The 15,313-nt window shown below is 49.5% G+C and overlaps 1 protein-coding gene across 1 annotated transcript in view; it reads right to left on the reverse strand.

The window, feature by feature from the left end:
- The window catches only part of LOC144752353 (major histocompatibility complex class I-related protein 1-like), a 191,495-nt gene continuing 176,182 nt past the window's right edge, over positions 1–15,313 (reverse strand). Inside the window, exon 6 of the mRNA XM_078640291.1 lies at positions 1–126. Coding sequence (XP_078496417.1) covers positions 68–126 — 59 coding nt within the window. The 3' untranslated portion in view covers positions 1–67. The remainder of the gene's footprint in view (positions 127–15,313) is intronic.

Below are 15,313 nucleotides of genomic sequence, written 5' to 3' on the forward strand. Positions count from 1 at the left end.
CGGAGGCTGCTACTCCCTCCTCTGCCGGGCGGAGGCTGCTGGAGCCAGGGATGGATTCCTCTTCTCTTCAGATGTTCGGTCCTTGTTGAAGGGGCAGATGGACGTCTCCCACCTCAGGTCTTGGACCTGTAAACAAATAAGACAGAGGATCAGACATTCTGGAGAAAGAGCCCCACTCTCAGCCACAGATTATGAATAACAGATCAGGACAAAGGAGAATATATTGAACATCACAGAAAAACAGTGTCTTCGAGTTCTACTCTGTGTTGATCCCATCGTGGATGCTGAAGTAACAACCTTTAACAGAGGCATCTTTCCACAGCTGCAGTATCTGAGCAAAAAAACAGATCCTTTCTTTCATGCACAGCAAAACATTCCTGCGGGATTATTTGGTTTTTGTTAAAGAGATTTCAGCATGTGATCTTCAAGGGTCAGGAAAATGCCAACTTTCTGAAAGTGGAATTTTCAAAATTGCAATCTAAAAGTCAACTTTAGCAGTATAGAGGAAATTAAATTACAATCCATTTGAGTCCAAACCTGACATCCCTATCTCCTCCCAATCAAAAATGAACACATGTAATAAAGTATCCCAATGGCAATTTAGGGCCTACCTGCAGGGTGACTTATATGTATTAAAAAGGAAGGTTTAGGCTTGGCAAAAGGTTTATTTTGCCAGGCCGAGTTGGCCATTTTAAAACTGCACCACAGGTTGCAATATCAGGCCTAAGACATGTTTTAAAGTGCTACTTTAGTGAGTGAAACAATTAGTGCTGCAGGTCCACTAATAGCATTTCACTTAAAGACTCTTGGTACATATTGTACCATATACTAGGGGCTTACAAGTAAGTGTTCCAGTTAGCAGGAAGATAAAAATAGCTCAATATCTAAATAGATACCTTTCTGACCACCCCACTGTACTGCTAGAACACGGCTCTACTCAGACCGCACCTCAGGTCACCACATGGAGGCCGGATGTCAATTTCCTAACAGAAATTCATGATACAATAACTACTTTCATGATAGTGATTGAATGGGAGGCCATTAAATGGTGCTAAGGGGGAGGTGTATGAAGAATATGGAATGGAATCAAAGGCGCTGTACAAGAGGAAAGAGTGAGATTGCTGCAGAAGCAAGAGGTTCACTTTCCTTGTAGTGCACTGGGAGCAGGGAGGTGTCTGGCTCCTATCCCAGGGGCCGCCATCTTAGGTCGGCTCTTTCACCGCCAGCTTTAATTGCTTTTATGATTTTCTTTCGCCCTATTTCAGTTTGGTTATTGTTTTAATTTACTTTCCTTTTCCCAGTCCTTCAAATGGGAAGGGGAGCTTCCCTGACTGAAGAGGAGCGCTGGGTCTCCACTTCCCGCTTTATGTTGTCCACCAAGTCTTGACGGAACATAGCCACGCTCTTTCGGAGGCGGGTTAAATAATAATGCCAGCTACGCGGACGTGCCGCTGGTGCGCCAAAGGCAAGCCCGTTTGCGCCTAGACGGTGCCAGGGGCCTGAACCCTGCCCCTCACATCTTAGGGACAATCTGATACTCTCAAGAGGATTTGCTGGCATTAAATCGCCCCATGAAGGAATTCTGCTTCTATTCTTTTGATGAACAACTTTTTGCAAGTTTCCCTTTTGGAAACTACCAAGATGGGACATCAAGGTGAGATCAGTCTGCTTAGTCTAGATACTAACCAATGCCTGCTATTGAATTGTCGTTCACTGCCAAAACATACGTTTGAGATAGCGGAGCTAATCACGAATATATCAACCCGCTGCACTCTTTTTAACTGAAACGTGTCTTTCAGCTCCCTCCGCCACCGACCCTCTTGATGCAGATCCACCTAACTCTGCTAGACTAAGACTCAATTGTCCGCTGCTTATGGGCGATGGCTTGGCTGTCATTTCTAATTGCAGCTTGCAATGTAGAGTGTTAGAGCTAGACAATGCAAACTCTGAGGCAGCCTTTTCTAGCCTAGCTCTTACTAATCATTGCACGATAACAGCTTTTCTAATATATCCTCCCGTGGCCCTGCGCCACTTTAGTACAAACGTTAATGGACGTCATTCCTGATTATGCTGTACGCAATGCTAATCTTTTGATAGTAGGAGATCTCAACATCCATATCTGTAATGACAACGGTCCCCTAGCTGGTGGAGGATCTTGGTCTATTACAGCTCACCCAATGGGTGAGAGCGCCCACATATGTGCAGGGTCACCTTCTGGACCCTGTATTTACGAATTCAAGCTCTATAATGACAGCTGGTCTGATCCCGGTGGCCTGGTCTGATCATCACATGGTCCCTTTCGGTATCTCTGTATTTCTTCGGCCAGCAGTACCATCTCATAAAATGGGTCCTTAATACATCAGATGCTTTTCCAGCAGCCCTAAACCAAGAAACAACAGTACTCAAGCCTCACCCCTTCACTACCAACAGGCAAATAACGGGGTTGGTTAACCAGGTCCTAGATGCTTTAGCTCCTAGGAAAGTCGTCACCAGTAGGCGATCGAAACCTTCGGCCCCTGGGTTCACGGAGGCATTACAGGCACAGAAGACATCTGGTAAGCGGCTGGAACGCACTTGGCGCAAAGATTATGAAGATCACCATAAAACTTCCTATCTTGCGGCCCTGAGGGAATGTTATAAAGGCCTTAGTCATTTACACGCACATTTTTATGCTAAAAAAATCAAGCAGTCAAAAAACTCCTCGAAGGAACCTTTTTAGATAATTAAGTCCCTGACATCTTTGGAACGGACAGCTGCGTCAATTCCACCCACTACAGCCCTCTGCGATCAGATTGCACTGTCTTTTCTTAGCGCCTTGAGACCCTCACGGGTGAGTAGTATGCTTTATAAACGCCCTGATTGATTGATTTTTCTGCATAAGATAAACAATATCTATATCTCTTTTCCTGAGAGTGTCGGATTGTTCAGCCTGCAATCTCTGTTCAGACCACCTAAGATGCCCGGGAAGTTTAATAAACTTGAAACTTATCTCGGAGGCGGAAACTAGCAGGTTGATGCTAAAAGTAAAGTCCGGTTCTCTCCAAGATCCTGTGTCCTCGGCCATATTAGAACGAGGCAGATAAACTATTGTTCCAGCACTTACTAAGCTGCTCAATCTATCCTTTGTTTCTGGGTATGTTCCCCAGGAATGGAAGCATGCCATGGAGATTCCTCTTTTGAATAAATCTACCTTAGAACCCTCTGTACATGAAAACCTAAGACCTATGGGCCATATGTAGGTAAATGGTACAAAAGGGGGTGGTGATGGACAGAGCATCGGAACCAATCGAACACTCACACCTAGTCAAAAGATCTGGGTTTGATCCATCACCGTTCTTTAGCCCACTCTGCCACCCCAGTTCAGACATGGCTATATGCAAATCAGTGCCTCATGGGAACAGTCCAGCCCGTACTGCCAAAAGCCATGCCTTCCCTGGACCGGAAACAAGCTTCCGAGGACCGGTTTCTGGCATTCCAGACGTCTTCAGCCCGGCTTGCTTGAATCCAGTGGCTAAGTGAGCAAGGGACTCACGTCTGAGCATACCCTGCCACACTTATGGTGGCCAAAGCGGTACAAAAGGGGGTGGTGATGGACAGAGCATCAGAACCAATCGAACACTCACACCCAAACAAAAGATCTGGGTTTGATCCATCACCGTTCTTTAGCCCACTCTGCCACCCCAGTTCAGACATGGCTATATGCAAATCAGTCTGACCCTGTGCCTCATGGGAACAGTCCAGCCCGAGCTGCCAAAAGCCATGCCTTCCCTGGACCGGAAACAAGCTTCCGAGGACCGGTTTCTGGCATTCCAGCCGTCTTCAGCCCGGCTTGCTTGAATCCAGTGGCAAAGTGAGCAAGGGACTCACGTCTGAGCATACCCTGCCACACTTATGGTGGCCAAAGCGGTACAAAAGGGGGTGGTGATGGATGGAGCATCAGAACCAATCGAACACTCACACCCAGTCAAAAGATCTGGGTTTGATCTATCACTGTTCTTTAGCCCACTCTGCCACCCCAGTTCAGACATGGCTATATGCAAATCAGTCTGACCCTGTGCCTCATGGGAACAGTCCAGCCCGAACTGCCAAAAGCCATGCCTTCCCTGGACCGGAAACAAGCTTCGAGGACCGGTTTATGGCATTCCAGCCGTCTTCAGCCCGGCTTGCTTGAATCCAGTGGCAAAGTGAGCAAGGGACTCACGTCTGAGCATACCCTGCCACACTTATGGTGGCCAAAGCGCTACAAAAGGGGGTGGTGATGGACGGAGCATCAGAACCAATCGAACACTCACACCCCCTTTTGTACCGCTTTTGACCGCCATAAGTGTGGCAGGGTATGCTCAGACGTGAGTCCCTTGCTCACTTTGCCACTGGATTCAAGCAAGCCGGGCTGAAGATGGCTGTAATGCCAGAAACCGGTCCTCGGAAGCTTGTTTCCGGTCCAGGGAAGGCATGGCTTGGCAGTTCGGGCTGGACTGTTCCCATGAGGCACAGGGTCAGACTGATTTGCATTTAGCCACGTCTGAACTGGGGTGGCAGAGTGGGCTAAAGAACGGTGATGGATTAAACCCAGATCTTTTGACTGGGTGTGAGTGTTTGATTGGTTCAGATGCTCCGTCCATCACCACCCCCTTTTGTACCGATATATAGGTAAATGGCATTTACCGAATCGTAAATACCGAATTTTACAGATTCGGTATTTACAAATCGGTAAATGCCATGTAGGTAATTATTCTGTAATAATTACCGAATCAGTAAGAATCGGTAATTACCGATTTGGCAATTACCGAATACCGATTCTGTATTTGCCATTGATTCCTATGGGCCTTGAAGCCCATAGGATTCAATAGCAAATACCGATTTGGTAATTACCGAATCGGTAAATTTACCGATTTTACAAGGGGGACAGGGTGTCACTTTGACACCCTGTTGCACCCCTGTTTCTGGCTTGTGTGCCATGTGACACACATACATGCCCTTAGGGCATGTCTGTGTGCCACATGGCACAGGTGTACATGCACAGATGTGCATGTACACAGAAATTCGTTATTTACCATGCAATAATGTTTCATGGTAAATAACACATTCCTAAGGGCCTGTGGCACTGTTTCCAGTGCCACCGACATCCCATATTACCGATTCTGTACATTTACCGATTCGGTAATTTACAGATTCTGTAAATTTACCGATTCGGTAGATATACAGATTCGGTAATATTTTGGCCACCTACATCTGAAACTCAAAATACCGGTCGGTAACGGCCGAAATCGGCCGTTACCGACCGGTATTTGGCCACCTACATATGGCCCTTTATCTCTATTGCCTTTTTTCGCAGAAATTGCTGAAAAATTCGCCAATCAACAACTGATGAATTTTGTGGAAGAAAATGTTCTTCTCCACGAAACACAATCTGGCTTTAGACCATCTTTCAGTACAGAATCAGCCCTTCGATTCGCGTCGGAATCTCTCCGCTAAGTAGCAGACGCAGGCAAGACGGCTGCAGTGGTCATGCTTGACTTGAGTGCCGCCTTTGATACGGTCTCCCATGGACGCTACAAGACAGACAGCATTCAGGAGTGGGGGGCGCTGGGCTGGTTAGCAGACTTCTTGGAGGGTCGTACCTTCCAGGTTACCCTACAGTCGCTCTCATCCACCACCCGGTCGCTGTAACGAGGAGTGCCTCAAGGCTCAGCCCTGAGTCCGACCCTGTTTAATTTATAGACGCGTCCATTGGCTGAAATAATTGAGGCCCACGGTGTCCTATGCTTATGACACGCCATCGATTCTAACTCTAGCTCAGGATAATAACCAAGCGGCAGGAGAATGTAAACTAGGGGGCAGATGTATCAAGATTCAATTTTGCGATTCCTAAATAGCGATTTTTAAGGAATCGCTATTTAGAAATCGCAAAATGGAATGTATGAAAAAAATCGCTATTATTTTGCGATTCCTTACACTTCCTTATTTGCGAATTCGCATTTTGCGAATTCGCAAATAAGGAATAATTCCCCATGCATTCCTATGGGCCAGGAGGCCCATAGGAATGATTTTGAACTAATTCTCAAATTGTGAATTCGCAATTTGCTAATCACAATTTGAGAATTATTTCAAGGGTGCAGGGGTGTCTGAAAGACACCCTGCTGCACCTCTGAAATGTACACGTGTGTGCATGTGGCGCACATATATGCCCCATGGGCATGTGTGTGTGTCACATGCCACCTTAGAAAATGCAAAATTGTGCATTTTTTGAGGACTTCGCAAATTACCATCAACTACAAGTTGGTGGTAATTTGCGATTCCTTAACCAAAATTCGCAAAAGAAAAATGCTTCATACATAGTATTTAAGGAATCGCAAAATTTGCGATTCCTTAAATGCTATGGCAAATTAAGGAATCGCAAATCTTTGTGATTTCTTAACAAATTTTTGTTACATTCAAAAAAATGCAAAAAGACCATTTGCGAGTCGCAAAGGCCGAAATTCCACGGTTGATACATCTGCCCCTAGGTTTGGTAGACCTGGCTAACTGGATGAAAAACAGTGGCTTGAGACTTAATGCCAATAAAACTGACATCCTGGTGGTAGGGAAACAACCATCTATCTGGTCCACGATATGGGGGCCCGATGAGTTAGGACCCCTGCCTCCCCCAACCACAAAGTAAACAAGCATTGGCATAGCCAATAGGTCTCGCCTTTGGGACTTTATCCGTTTTCAGCTAGAGCTATTGTCTTTCCCAATGTTTTAAGCTATGCTGTAGAGAATTGTGGCTGCTGTGCAGTATGATGAAAAGCTGTATTAAAAAAGGTGTATTTAGCATTTGTGTTACTTTATGTATAACCAAGAAGACATTATGTACCACTAAACAACCCTATTAAAAACAATCAACTTAAAACATTTTTGACCTTGAAATGCTGTAACCTCTTCCTGTCTGTTCTAATGCCTGTTATAGGAAGGTAGAGATAGAAGAAAGGCACAGCGCGGGAGAGATAGAAGAAAGGCACAGCGAGGGAGAGATAGAAGAAAGGCACAGCGAGGGAGAGATAGAAGAAAGGCACAGCGAGGGAGAGATAGTGGGGACCGAGATTGGCAGATCCCACGAGAACAAGGCAAATAAGAAGAGCGACAGATGACATTCAGCTATTTAGAAAAAGAAAAACAGGCAGCAAAGGTGGAGGTGCACGGGGAGGGAGGCGCTAACTAAATATACAGAAAGAGGGGACATGAAGGAAGACGCACAGGCAGGTAGGCAGGCAGGGAGGGAGTCAGGCACACCTAGAGTGAGAGGAAGACTGGCAGGCAGGGGAGGGAGGGAGGGACAGACAGAGAGGTGGGCCACAACAGTCACAGAAAGAGCAGGGGCAGATTACAGGAGAGGCCTGAGGGACACGGGTCTGGGGTGGTGGTCAGATTAAGTGAGGGAGTGACCAGCAGAGAAGAGGAGAAAGGGAAGGGCATGCTTGTGACAGGCAGAGAGTGAACACTAACAGGCATAGATGCAATAGACCGGGACGGGGAGAAGTGCGCATAGAGAGTGAACACTAACAGGCACAGATGCAATAGACAGGGACGGAGAGACGTGCGCACAGAGAGTGAGAGGGAGGGTTTGCAGAGAGGCAAAGAGGAACAGGCTCACAGTTAAAGAGAGGCACATGACTACAGCGAGGGGTTCATAAACAGGCAGAGTGCGAACAGGTAAAGAACAGAGGGAAAGAGACACAGGCAGACAGAAAGGCAGTGACTGGAGAGAGGTTCTGATGGGGAGACGGCGCAGAAGAGGGACACTGGGGGACAGAACGGGGCAGAAGAGGGACACTGGGGGACAGAACGGGGCAGAAGAGGGACACTGGGGGACAGAACGGGGCAGAAGAGGGACACTGGGGGACAGAACGGAGCAGAAGAGGGACACTGGGGGACAGAACGGGGCGGAAGAGGGACACTGGGGGACAGAACGGCGCGGAAGAGGGACACTGGGGGACAGAACGGAGCAGAAGAGGGACACTGGGGGACAGAACGGGGCAGAAGAGGGACACTGGGGGACAGAACGGGGCAGAAGAGGGACACTGGGGGACAGAACGGGGCAGAAGAGGGACACTGGGGGACAGAACGGAGCAGAAGAGGGACACTGGGGGACAGAACGGGGCAGAAGAGGGACACTGGGGGACAGAACGGCGCGGAAGAGGGACACTGGGGGACAGAACGGAGCAGAAGAGGGACACTGGGGGACAGAACGGGGCAGAAGAGGGACACTGGGGGACAGAACGGCGCGGAAGAGGGACACTGGGGGACAGAACGGCGCGGAAGAGGGACACTGGGGGACAGAACGGAGCAGAAGAGGGACACTGGGGGACAGAACGGAGCAGAAGAGGGACACTAGGGGACAGAACGGGGCAGAAGAGGGACACTGGGGGGCAGAGAGGAGCAAAGGTTTCTGAAGAGCTTTGCTGTTCAATCCTTCCACATAAAGATTGTGAAAATATCCTAAAAATGTTCAGTGCATATAAAACAACCAACAAAAGTGTTAAGAAATAAGATGACTGCGTTAACATTATAGCTCCTAAAATGTGAATTAGGATGCTGCATTCCAAAAACAGACAGTGGACACATCCACTGCCTCCCTTTCCGGACCGAAAATACAAGGAAAAATTATTAATGTAAATAAACTTTTCATTCAGGTCGTATTTTACATCAGAGAAGCGGGGTTGGAATCAATCATCAATCAATCATAGCATTTATATAGCGCGCTACTCACCCGGAGGGTCTCAAGGCGCTTGGGGAGGGGGGTCCGCTACTGCTCGAACAGCCAGGTCTTGAGCTTCTTCCTGAAGGCGAGGTGGTCTTGGGTCAGGCGGAGGTGGGTCGGGAGGGAGTTCCACGTCTTGGCGGCGAGGTAGGAGAAGGATCTTCCTCCTGTGGTGGCTCTTCGGATGCGGGGGACGGCGGCGAGGGCGTGGTTGGTTGATCGAAGCTGGCGTGTGGGAGCGTAGAAGTTGAGGCGGCTGTTGAGGTATCCTGGGCCTTGGTTGTGTAGGGCTTTGTGTGCGTGGGTGAGGAGTCGGAACGTGATTCTCTTGTTGACCGGGAGCCAGTGCAGGTCTCTCAGGTGTCCGGAGATGTGGTTGTGTCGGGGGATGTCCAGGATGAGTCTTGCAGAGGCGTTCTGGATTCGCTGGAGTCTCTTCTGGAGTCTGGCAGTGGTTCCGGCGTAGAGGGAGTTGCCGTAGTCCAGTCGGCTGGTGACGAGGGCCTGGGTGACCGTCTTCCTGGTCTCGGTGGGGATCCACCGGAAGATCTTACGTAGCATGCGCAGGATGTTGAAGCATGACGAGGAGACGGCGTTGACTTGTCTGGTCATGGAGAGGGAGGAGTCCAGGATGAAGCCCAGGTTGCGTGCGTGGTCTGTTGGTTTGGGTGCGCTGCCCAGGGCGGGGGGCCACCAGGAGTCGTCCCAGGCGGAGGGCGAAGGTCCCAGGATGAGGACTTCTGTCTTGTCTGAGTTCAGTTTCAGGCGGCTGTTCTTCATCCACTCGGCTATGTCTTTCATCCCTTCGTGTAGGCTGGCTCAGGCGGTGGCGGGGTCGTTGGTGAGGGAGAGGATCAGCTGGGTGTCGTCGGCGTAAGAGATGATGTTGAGGTTGTGCTGGCGCGCGAGGGGGCTCATGTAGACATTGAAGAGGGTGGGGCTGAGCGAGGAGCCTTGAGGAACGCCGCAGATGACTTCGGTGGCTTCTGATCTGAAGGGAGGGAGGCGGACTCTCTGGGTCCTTCCGGCGAGGAAGGAGATGATCCAGTCTAGTGTCTTCTCTTCGATTCCGACGTTGCTGAGGCGCTGCTCTAGGGTGCGGTGGCAGACAGTGTCGAAAGCCGCGGAAAGGTCCAGGAGGATGAGGGCCGCTGTTTCCCCGTTGTCGAGCAGGGCTCGGATGTCGTCGGTGGCTGCGATGAGGGCGGTCTCGGTGCTGTGGTTGGCCCGGAAGCCGGACTGCGAATGGTCGAGGGATCCATTTGTCTCGAGGAAGGCGGCCAGCTGCTTGTTGACGGTCTTCTCGATGACTTTGGCCAGAAACGGGAGGAGCGAGATGGGGCGGTAGTTTTTGAGTTCGGTGGGGTCCGCTGATGGTTTTTTCATTAGAGCGCTGAGTTCGGCATGCTTCCAGCTCTCCGGGAAGGTCGCTGTGTCGAAGGAGGTGTTAATGACGTCCAACAAGTGGGGTGTGATGACGGAGTCGGCCTTGTTGAAGACGTGGTGAGGGCAGGGGTCGATTGGAGATCCGGAGTGGATGGAGTTCATCGTGCGTAGGGTTTCCTCGGTGTTGATCGGGGTCCAGGCGCGGAGGGTGGTGGTGGGGGGTGCAGGTGCTGTCGTGGGGTGCGTCGGCTCTGTGCTGAAGCTGTTGTGTATGTCCGTGATCTTTTTGTGGAAGTAGGAGGTGAGGGAGTTGCAGAGGTCTTGTGATGGGGTGATGTCGTTGTTTCCGGCGCTGGGGTTGGAGAGCTCTTTGACGATGTTGAAGAGTTCCTTGCTGTTGTGGGCGCTGTTGTCCAGTCGTTCCTTGAATGCGGTTTTCTTGGTGGTGTGGATCAGTTGGTGGTGTTTTCGAGTGGCGAGCTTGAGGGTGGTCATGTTGTCTGGTGTTGGGTCTCTGCGCCAGGCTCTCTTGAGGGCACGGCAGTTTCTCTTGGAGCTCTTGAGTTCGTCGGTGAACCATGGTGCTTTCTTGCTGCCGGGTCTGCTGGGCGGGGTCCTCAGTGGGGCGAGGACGTCTGCGCAGTTGCTGATCCACTTTGTGAGGTTGTTGGCGGCCTGGTGGGGTTCGCTGAGCCTGCGGGGGGGTCCTGGCTCAGGGAGGCGGCGAGCTGGTCGGCTGTGATCTTGTTCCATCTTCTGCGTGCAACCTGTTGCTGGTGGTGGTGTATCGTGTTCTTTTTGTAGCTGAAGTGGACGCAGCTGTGGTCCGTCCAGTGGAGTCCGGTGGCGTGGCTGAAGGAGATGGCTTTGCTGGAGGAGAAGACGGGGTCGAGGGTGTGTCTGGCGTAGTGGGTGGGGGTGGTAACCAGCTGCTTGAGCCCGAGGGTGGCGAGGTTGTCCAGCAGGGTGGTGGTGTTGCGGTCGTTGTTGTTCTCCAGGTGGAAGTTGAGGTCCCCGAGGAGGATGTATGCAGCGGAGGGGAGAGCGTGCGGGCTGATGAAGTTGGCGATGTCTTCGCTGAATTGTGTGCGTGGTCCCGGGGGTTGGAAGAGGAGGGGGTCGTTCCAGCGATAGATTTGATTTTTTTTTGTTAAATATATTTTTATTGCAGAGTCAAAAATAAAACCATTCAATAGGCCAACCTACACACTCATGGCCTCCCGACAGTCAACATGACAGTATTAAATTACACAGCCATTTAGCCCACATCCCGGAGGCTGGGCGGCGCTGCAAAGTCTCATTCTTCGGGAAATGCCTCAGTGCCAGCGATAGATTTGATGTACATTTTTTAAAGGAAAACCATTGACAGATGGACAGACCCTCTCCATTTCTGACATGCTTGTCTCAAACCCCTACAAGTGATGCAGATTAAATACACATTGTAAACATGGTGTGCTCAGTTTACCCGCCTAATGTGAGAACAAAAGGTAGGTGGGGGGGCGCGCATTCAAATTCATGTGGCCATTGCCTCCCGTCAGGTGAAATGTAAATTCTCCAGATGACGGATGACAGGACAGATTAACAGCAGCAGAAGGGGATGAAATGAAGTCCGATCGTAACACGATACAAAAGATTGAACAAAGTGAGATATGATTTGTTCAGGGCATGTGCCATTGAGCTGCACCTTGAGCGCAGCAGTTGCTATGCCTGGACATGCTGGTGACAGCAGGATATGGTGGCGCGCCTTCGTACTCCGCCCGCCCTAGCGAAGGGGGTCAGTGAGCCACAACTTACAAGGGCGAGTTAATGGCTGTGGGATCGAACCTGTGACACTTGTTACAGTCCATTTCCTGCTGCCTGAGCATTCATTCACCCAGCTGTCCCCAGCAGCTTCAACTTTCCAAGCGCCACCCGAATTGGGGAGTGAAAGGGGGATGCTGCCGGGCAAGACACCAAATAATCAATTGCATATGGGAATGCATGACCCCACCTGAGAGACCTGCACTGGCTCCCCGTCGACAAGAGGATCACTATCAAGCTCCTCACCCACGCACACAAAGCACTCCACAACACCGGACCAGCCTACCTGAACAGCAGACTCAGCTTCTACACCCCCACCCGTCAGCTCTGCTCCGCCAGCCTCGCCCTCGCCGCCGTCCCCCGCATCCAACGAGCAACCTCCGGTGGCAGATCCTTCTCCTACCTCGCCACCAAGACCTGGAACACCCTCCCTACCCACCTGCGGCAGACCCAGGACCTGCTGACCTTCAGAAGACTCCTCAAGACCTGGCTCTTCGAGCAGTAGCAGCACCCCCTCCCCTCAGCGTCTTGAGACCCTCACGGGTGAGTAGTGTACTTTACAAGTGATTGATTGATTGATTGTTGTGGCACTCCCAGACTGCTTTCACTTACCTGATGTGCCGATGGCTGGATCCAGTAGTATGCCTCGCTGAGCCGGGGCATCCTGCAACAATCCTTTACCCTCTCTTCACCACCCTCTTCTTTTCACCATGGCTCTCTGTGTTAGGACGCCCATTAACACCCAGCACTACCTCTTATTGTGAAGTGAGAATATTCTGGCGAACGTCTGATCTTTCCCAAGAAATGGTTCTGTCGAGATGCAGACCATAATGCGCCCCGGGCACTGCCGCGGTTATTCGTTCTATTCTACTGTAACAAAAGCGCTTTTGCTTGGCTTGCACTTCTGAAGATGAAAGGGGCCAAGGGTCGGTGATCGCATGCGTGCTTTGCAATCTGACGCAGAACAATGGAAGTTTGTTTCATGTCCACATAATACCAGGTCAGAGTAACTGCACAAACACATGTTTACTGTGGACATTGACTGCACTGATCTCAGGGGCCATGCACAGAAAAAAATAATATTGCAGGTTTTATAATCATATTTGTATCAGGCCAAGTGAAAAAATTATTTTAAGTAGTAGGAATGCGTGAAATAGGATTGTAGCCCTTATATTTCAGTTTGTCGCCAGTCATGCTCAGAATAAAAGATCACCTGATCTACAATTAACAATGTGATCATTGTACAGGCAGTAGTTTTAAACAAACAGAGTTTAATTAAGTAATATAAGTTTCCTTCATGCACAGGATCATAGACTTCAGATCAAAAAGGGGCCAGCAACTGCTTGCCATCTTACATGCACGTGCTTACAGTGAACAGTGTTGTTCCTTCTAAGAATGTACAAACAAATGTAGACATTCCACCTTTTTGTAAGTGAAAGTGAGTGGGCGATGCGAAGGATGAATTGAGTGATTTAATATATGAGTGGATGACCACTCTGGAGTAGCCCGAGCGAACGTCTGTTAATAGAAAAACTCAACAGGAGCAGCCCCGAAAGCAAGAAACGTCAAGGGGCCCTTCGAGACAAAAATGGATGAATTGAGTGATTTAATATATGAGTGGATGACCACTCTGGAGTAGCCCGAGCGAACGTCTGTTAATAGAAAAACTCAACAAGAGCAGCCGCGAAAGCAAGAAATGCCACGGGGCCATTCAAGGCCAAAATGGGAGTTTTTTTGTTAGGGGGAGCGATTAAGAGGAATTCCGTTTTGAGGGAGTTTAGTTTCAAATGGTTTTTGGCCAACCATGTTTTGGTTTTTTGTAGTGTGGAGATGAGCGGTTTGATGTCATCAAGTGAGTGGATCTTGATTTAGATTTGGGTGTCTTCTGCATACATGTGGAAGTGAATCTTGGCGAGGCTGAGCAGATCGGTAAGTGGTTCCATAAAAAGGTTGAAAAGGGTGGGTGAGAGGGAGGAGCCTTGCGGAACTCCTAAAGTGACTGGCATGGGGTTGGACAGGGATTGGTTGACCTTGAATCTTTGGGATCTATTATGGGAGAAAGAGGCGAACCATTTAAATTCAGTTCCAGACATTCCCATTCTGTGTTTCAGGAGATCAAGCAGGTTGTCGTGTTTGACAGTGTCAAAGACTGATGACAGGTCGAGTAGGATAGGAAAACAGGCTTAATATTGGTCTAGGATTTTTAGGGCGTCGTCTAATACATGTGTCATGGCTGATTCGGTGCTGTGACCTCCTCTGAAGCCTGATTGAAATTGGTTAAGCAGGTTGAATTGATTAATGTGACTGTTCAGCTGAATGTTAACGTATTTTTACAGGAGTTTGGCTAACATAGGAATGTTAGAGATCGGACGATAGTTATTAGGGTCCGAGGGGTCAGCTGTTGGTTTCTTTAGGATAGGCGAACCCTGACCTGGTTTCAGGATGTCTGGGATGGATCCTTGAAGGAGGGGCGTATTAATGATCTTGGTCCAGAGGGGTAGTGAGAGAGGAATGAAGTCTTTTAGGTAATTCGCCGGGAGCGGGTCTGTGAAATGATTGGTGGGTTTCAGCGCGGTTAGCGTCATTAATATGGTGTCTTCACTGTAGGTGTTGAAGTGGGACCAAGTTGCATTGTTTTTTAGTTTAAATATTGGGAGCTCATTAGCTTGGGCACAAGCCAGGGGCAGTGATGAGTTCTTTTCCAAGCCTGAGATGGAAAGTAGGTCCTTGAGTAGATCTGATTTAATGGAATTTTGTCTAGCAGGTTGTTCATGGAGTGAAAGTAGTGATTGGTTAGCCCCTGTACATCGGCCATGTCTTCCGGGGGACAGAGAGGGTTTGAGTTAGCTGAAGCTATAAGGTCAGAGCCGAGATTAGAGATGCGCTGTTACGCCTCCAGCTTCAGTGAGGTAAGACGAAGCCCGGAATGCCTCTGGGGAGCAACTCCGTGGCAATACCCGTGGTCTGACAGGAGTGAAGTATCCGCTGCAGCACTGATGATTGGATTCGAAACAATCAGTCCTTCGTTCAATATCTCATGAAAATCTTCCCGCTTGTCCCTGGGCAGGAGGTCCAGAAATTTTTGAAGCAACTCCCATAGGGATTGGTCATACCGGTCCAGCAAAGCAGTGGAGCTGGCCGCCTTCATGGATGTAGCTGCAGTGTTGCAAACTTTTCTCCCCACCGAATCCACCTTACGGCTTTCTTTATCAGTTGGCTCCATTGAAGTTGGGCTGTAGCATGCTGTTTCCTTGCCGCCACCACTATGACATAGTCCGGGGTAGGGTCCAGTCGGAGGAAGGCAGGATCCGAATCAGGAGCCTGGTATTTTATTCTATAGCCTAGAAGGCGCAGATTTTATAGAAGTTGGTGTCAAGAAAAGTTCCA

This window comes from Lissotriton helveticus, chromosome 5_1, assembly GCF_964261635.1.
Source record: "Lissotriton helveticus chromosome 5_1, aLisHel1.1, whole genome shotgun sequence".
NCBI classification, from domain to species: Eukaryota; Metazoa; Chordata; class Amphibia; order Caudata; family Salamandridae; genus Lissotriton; species Lissotriton helveticus.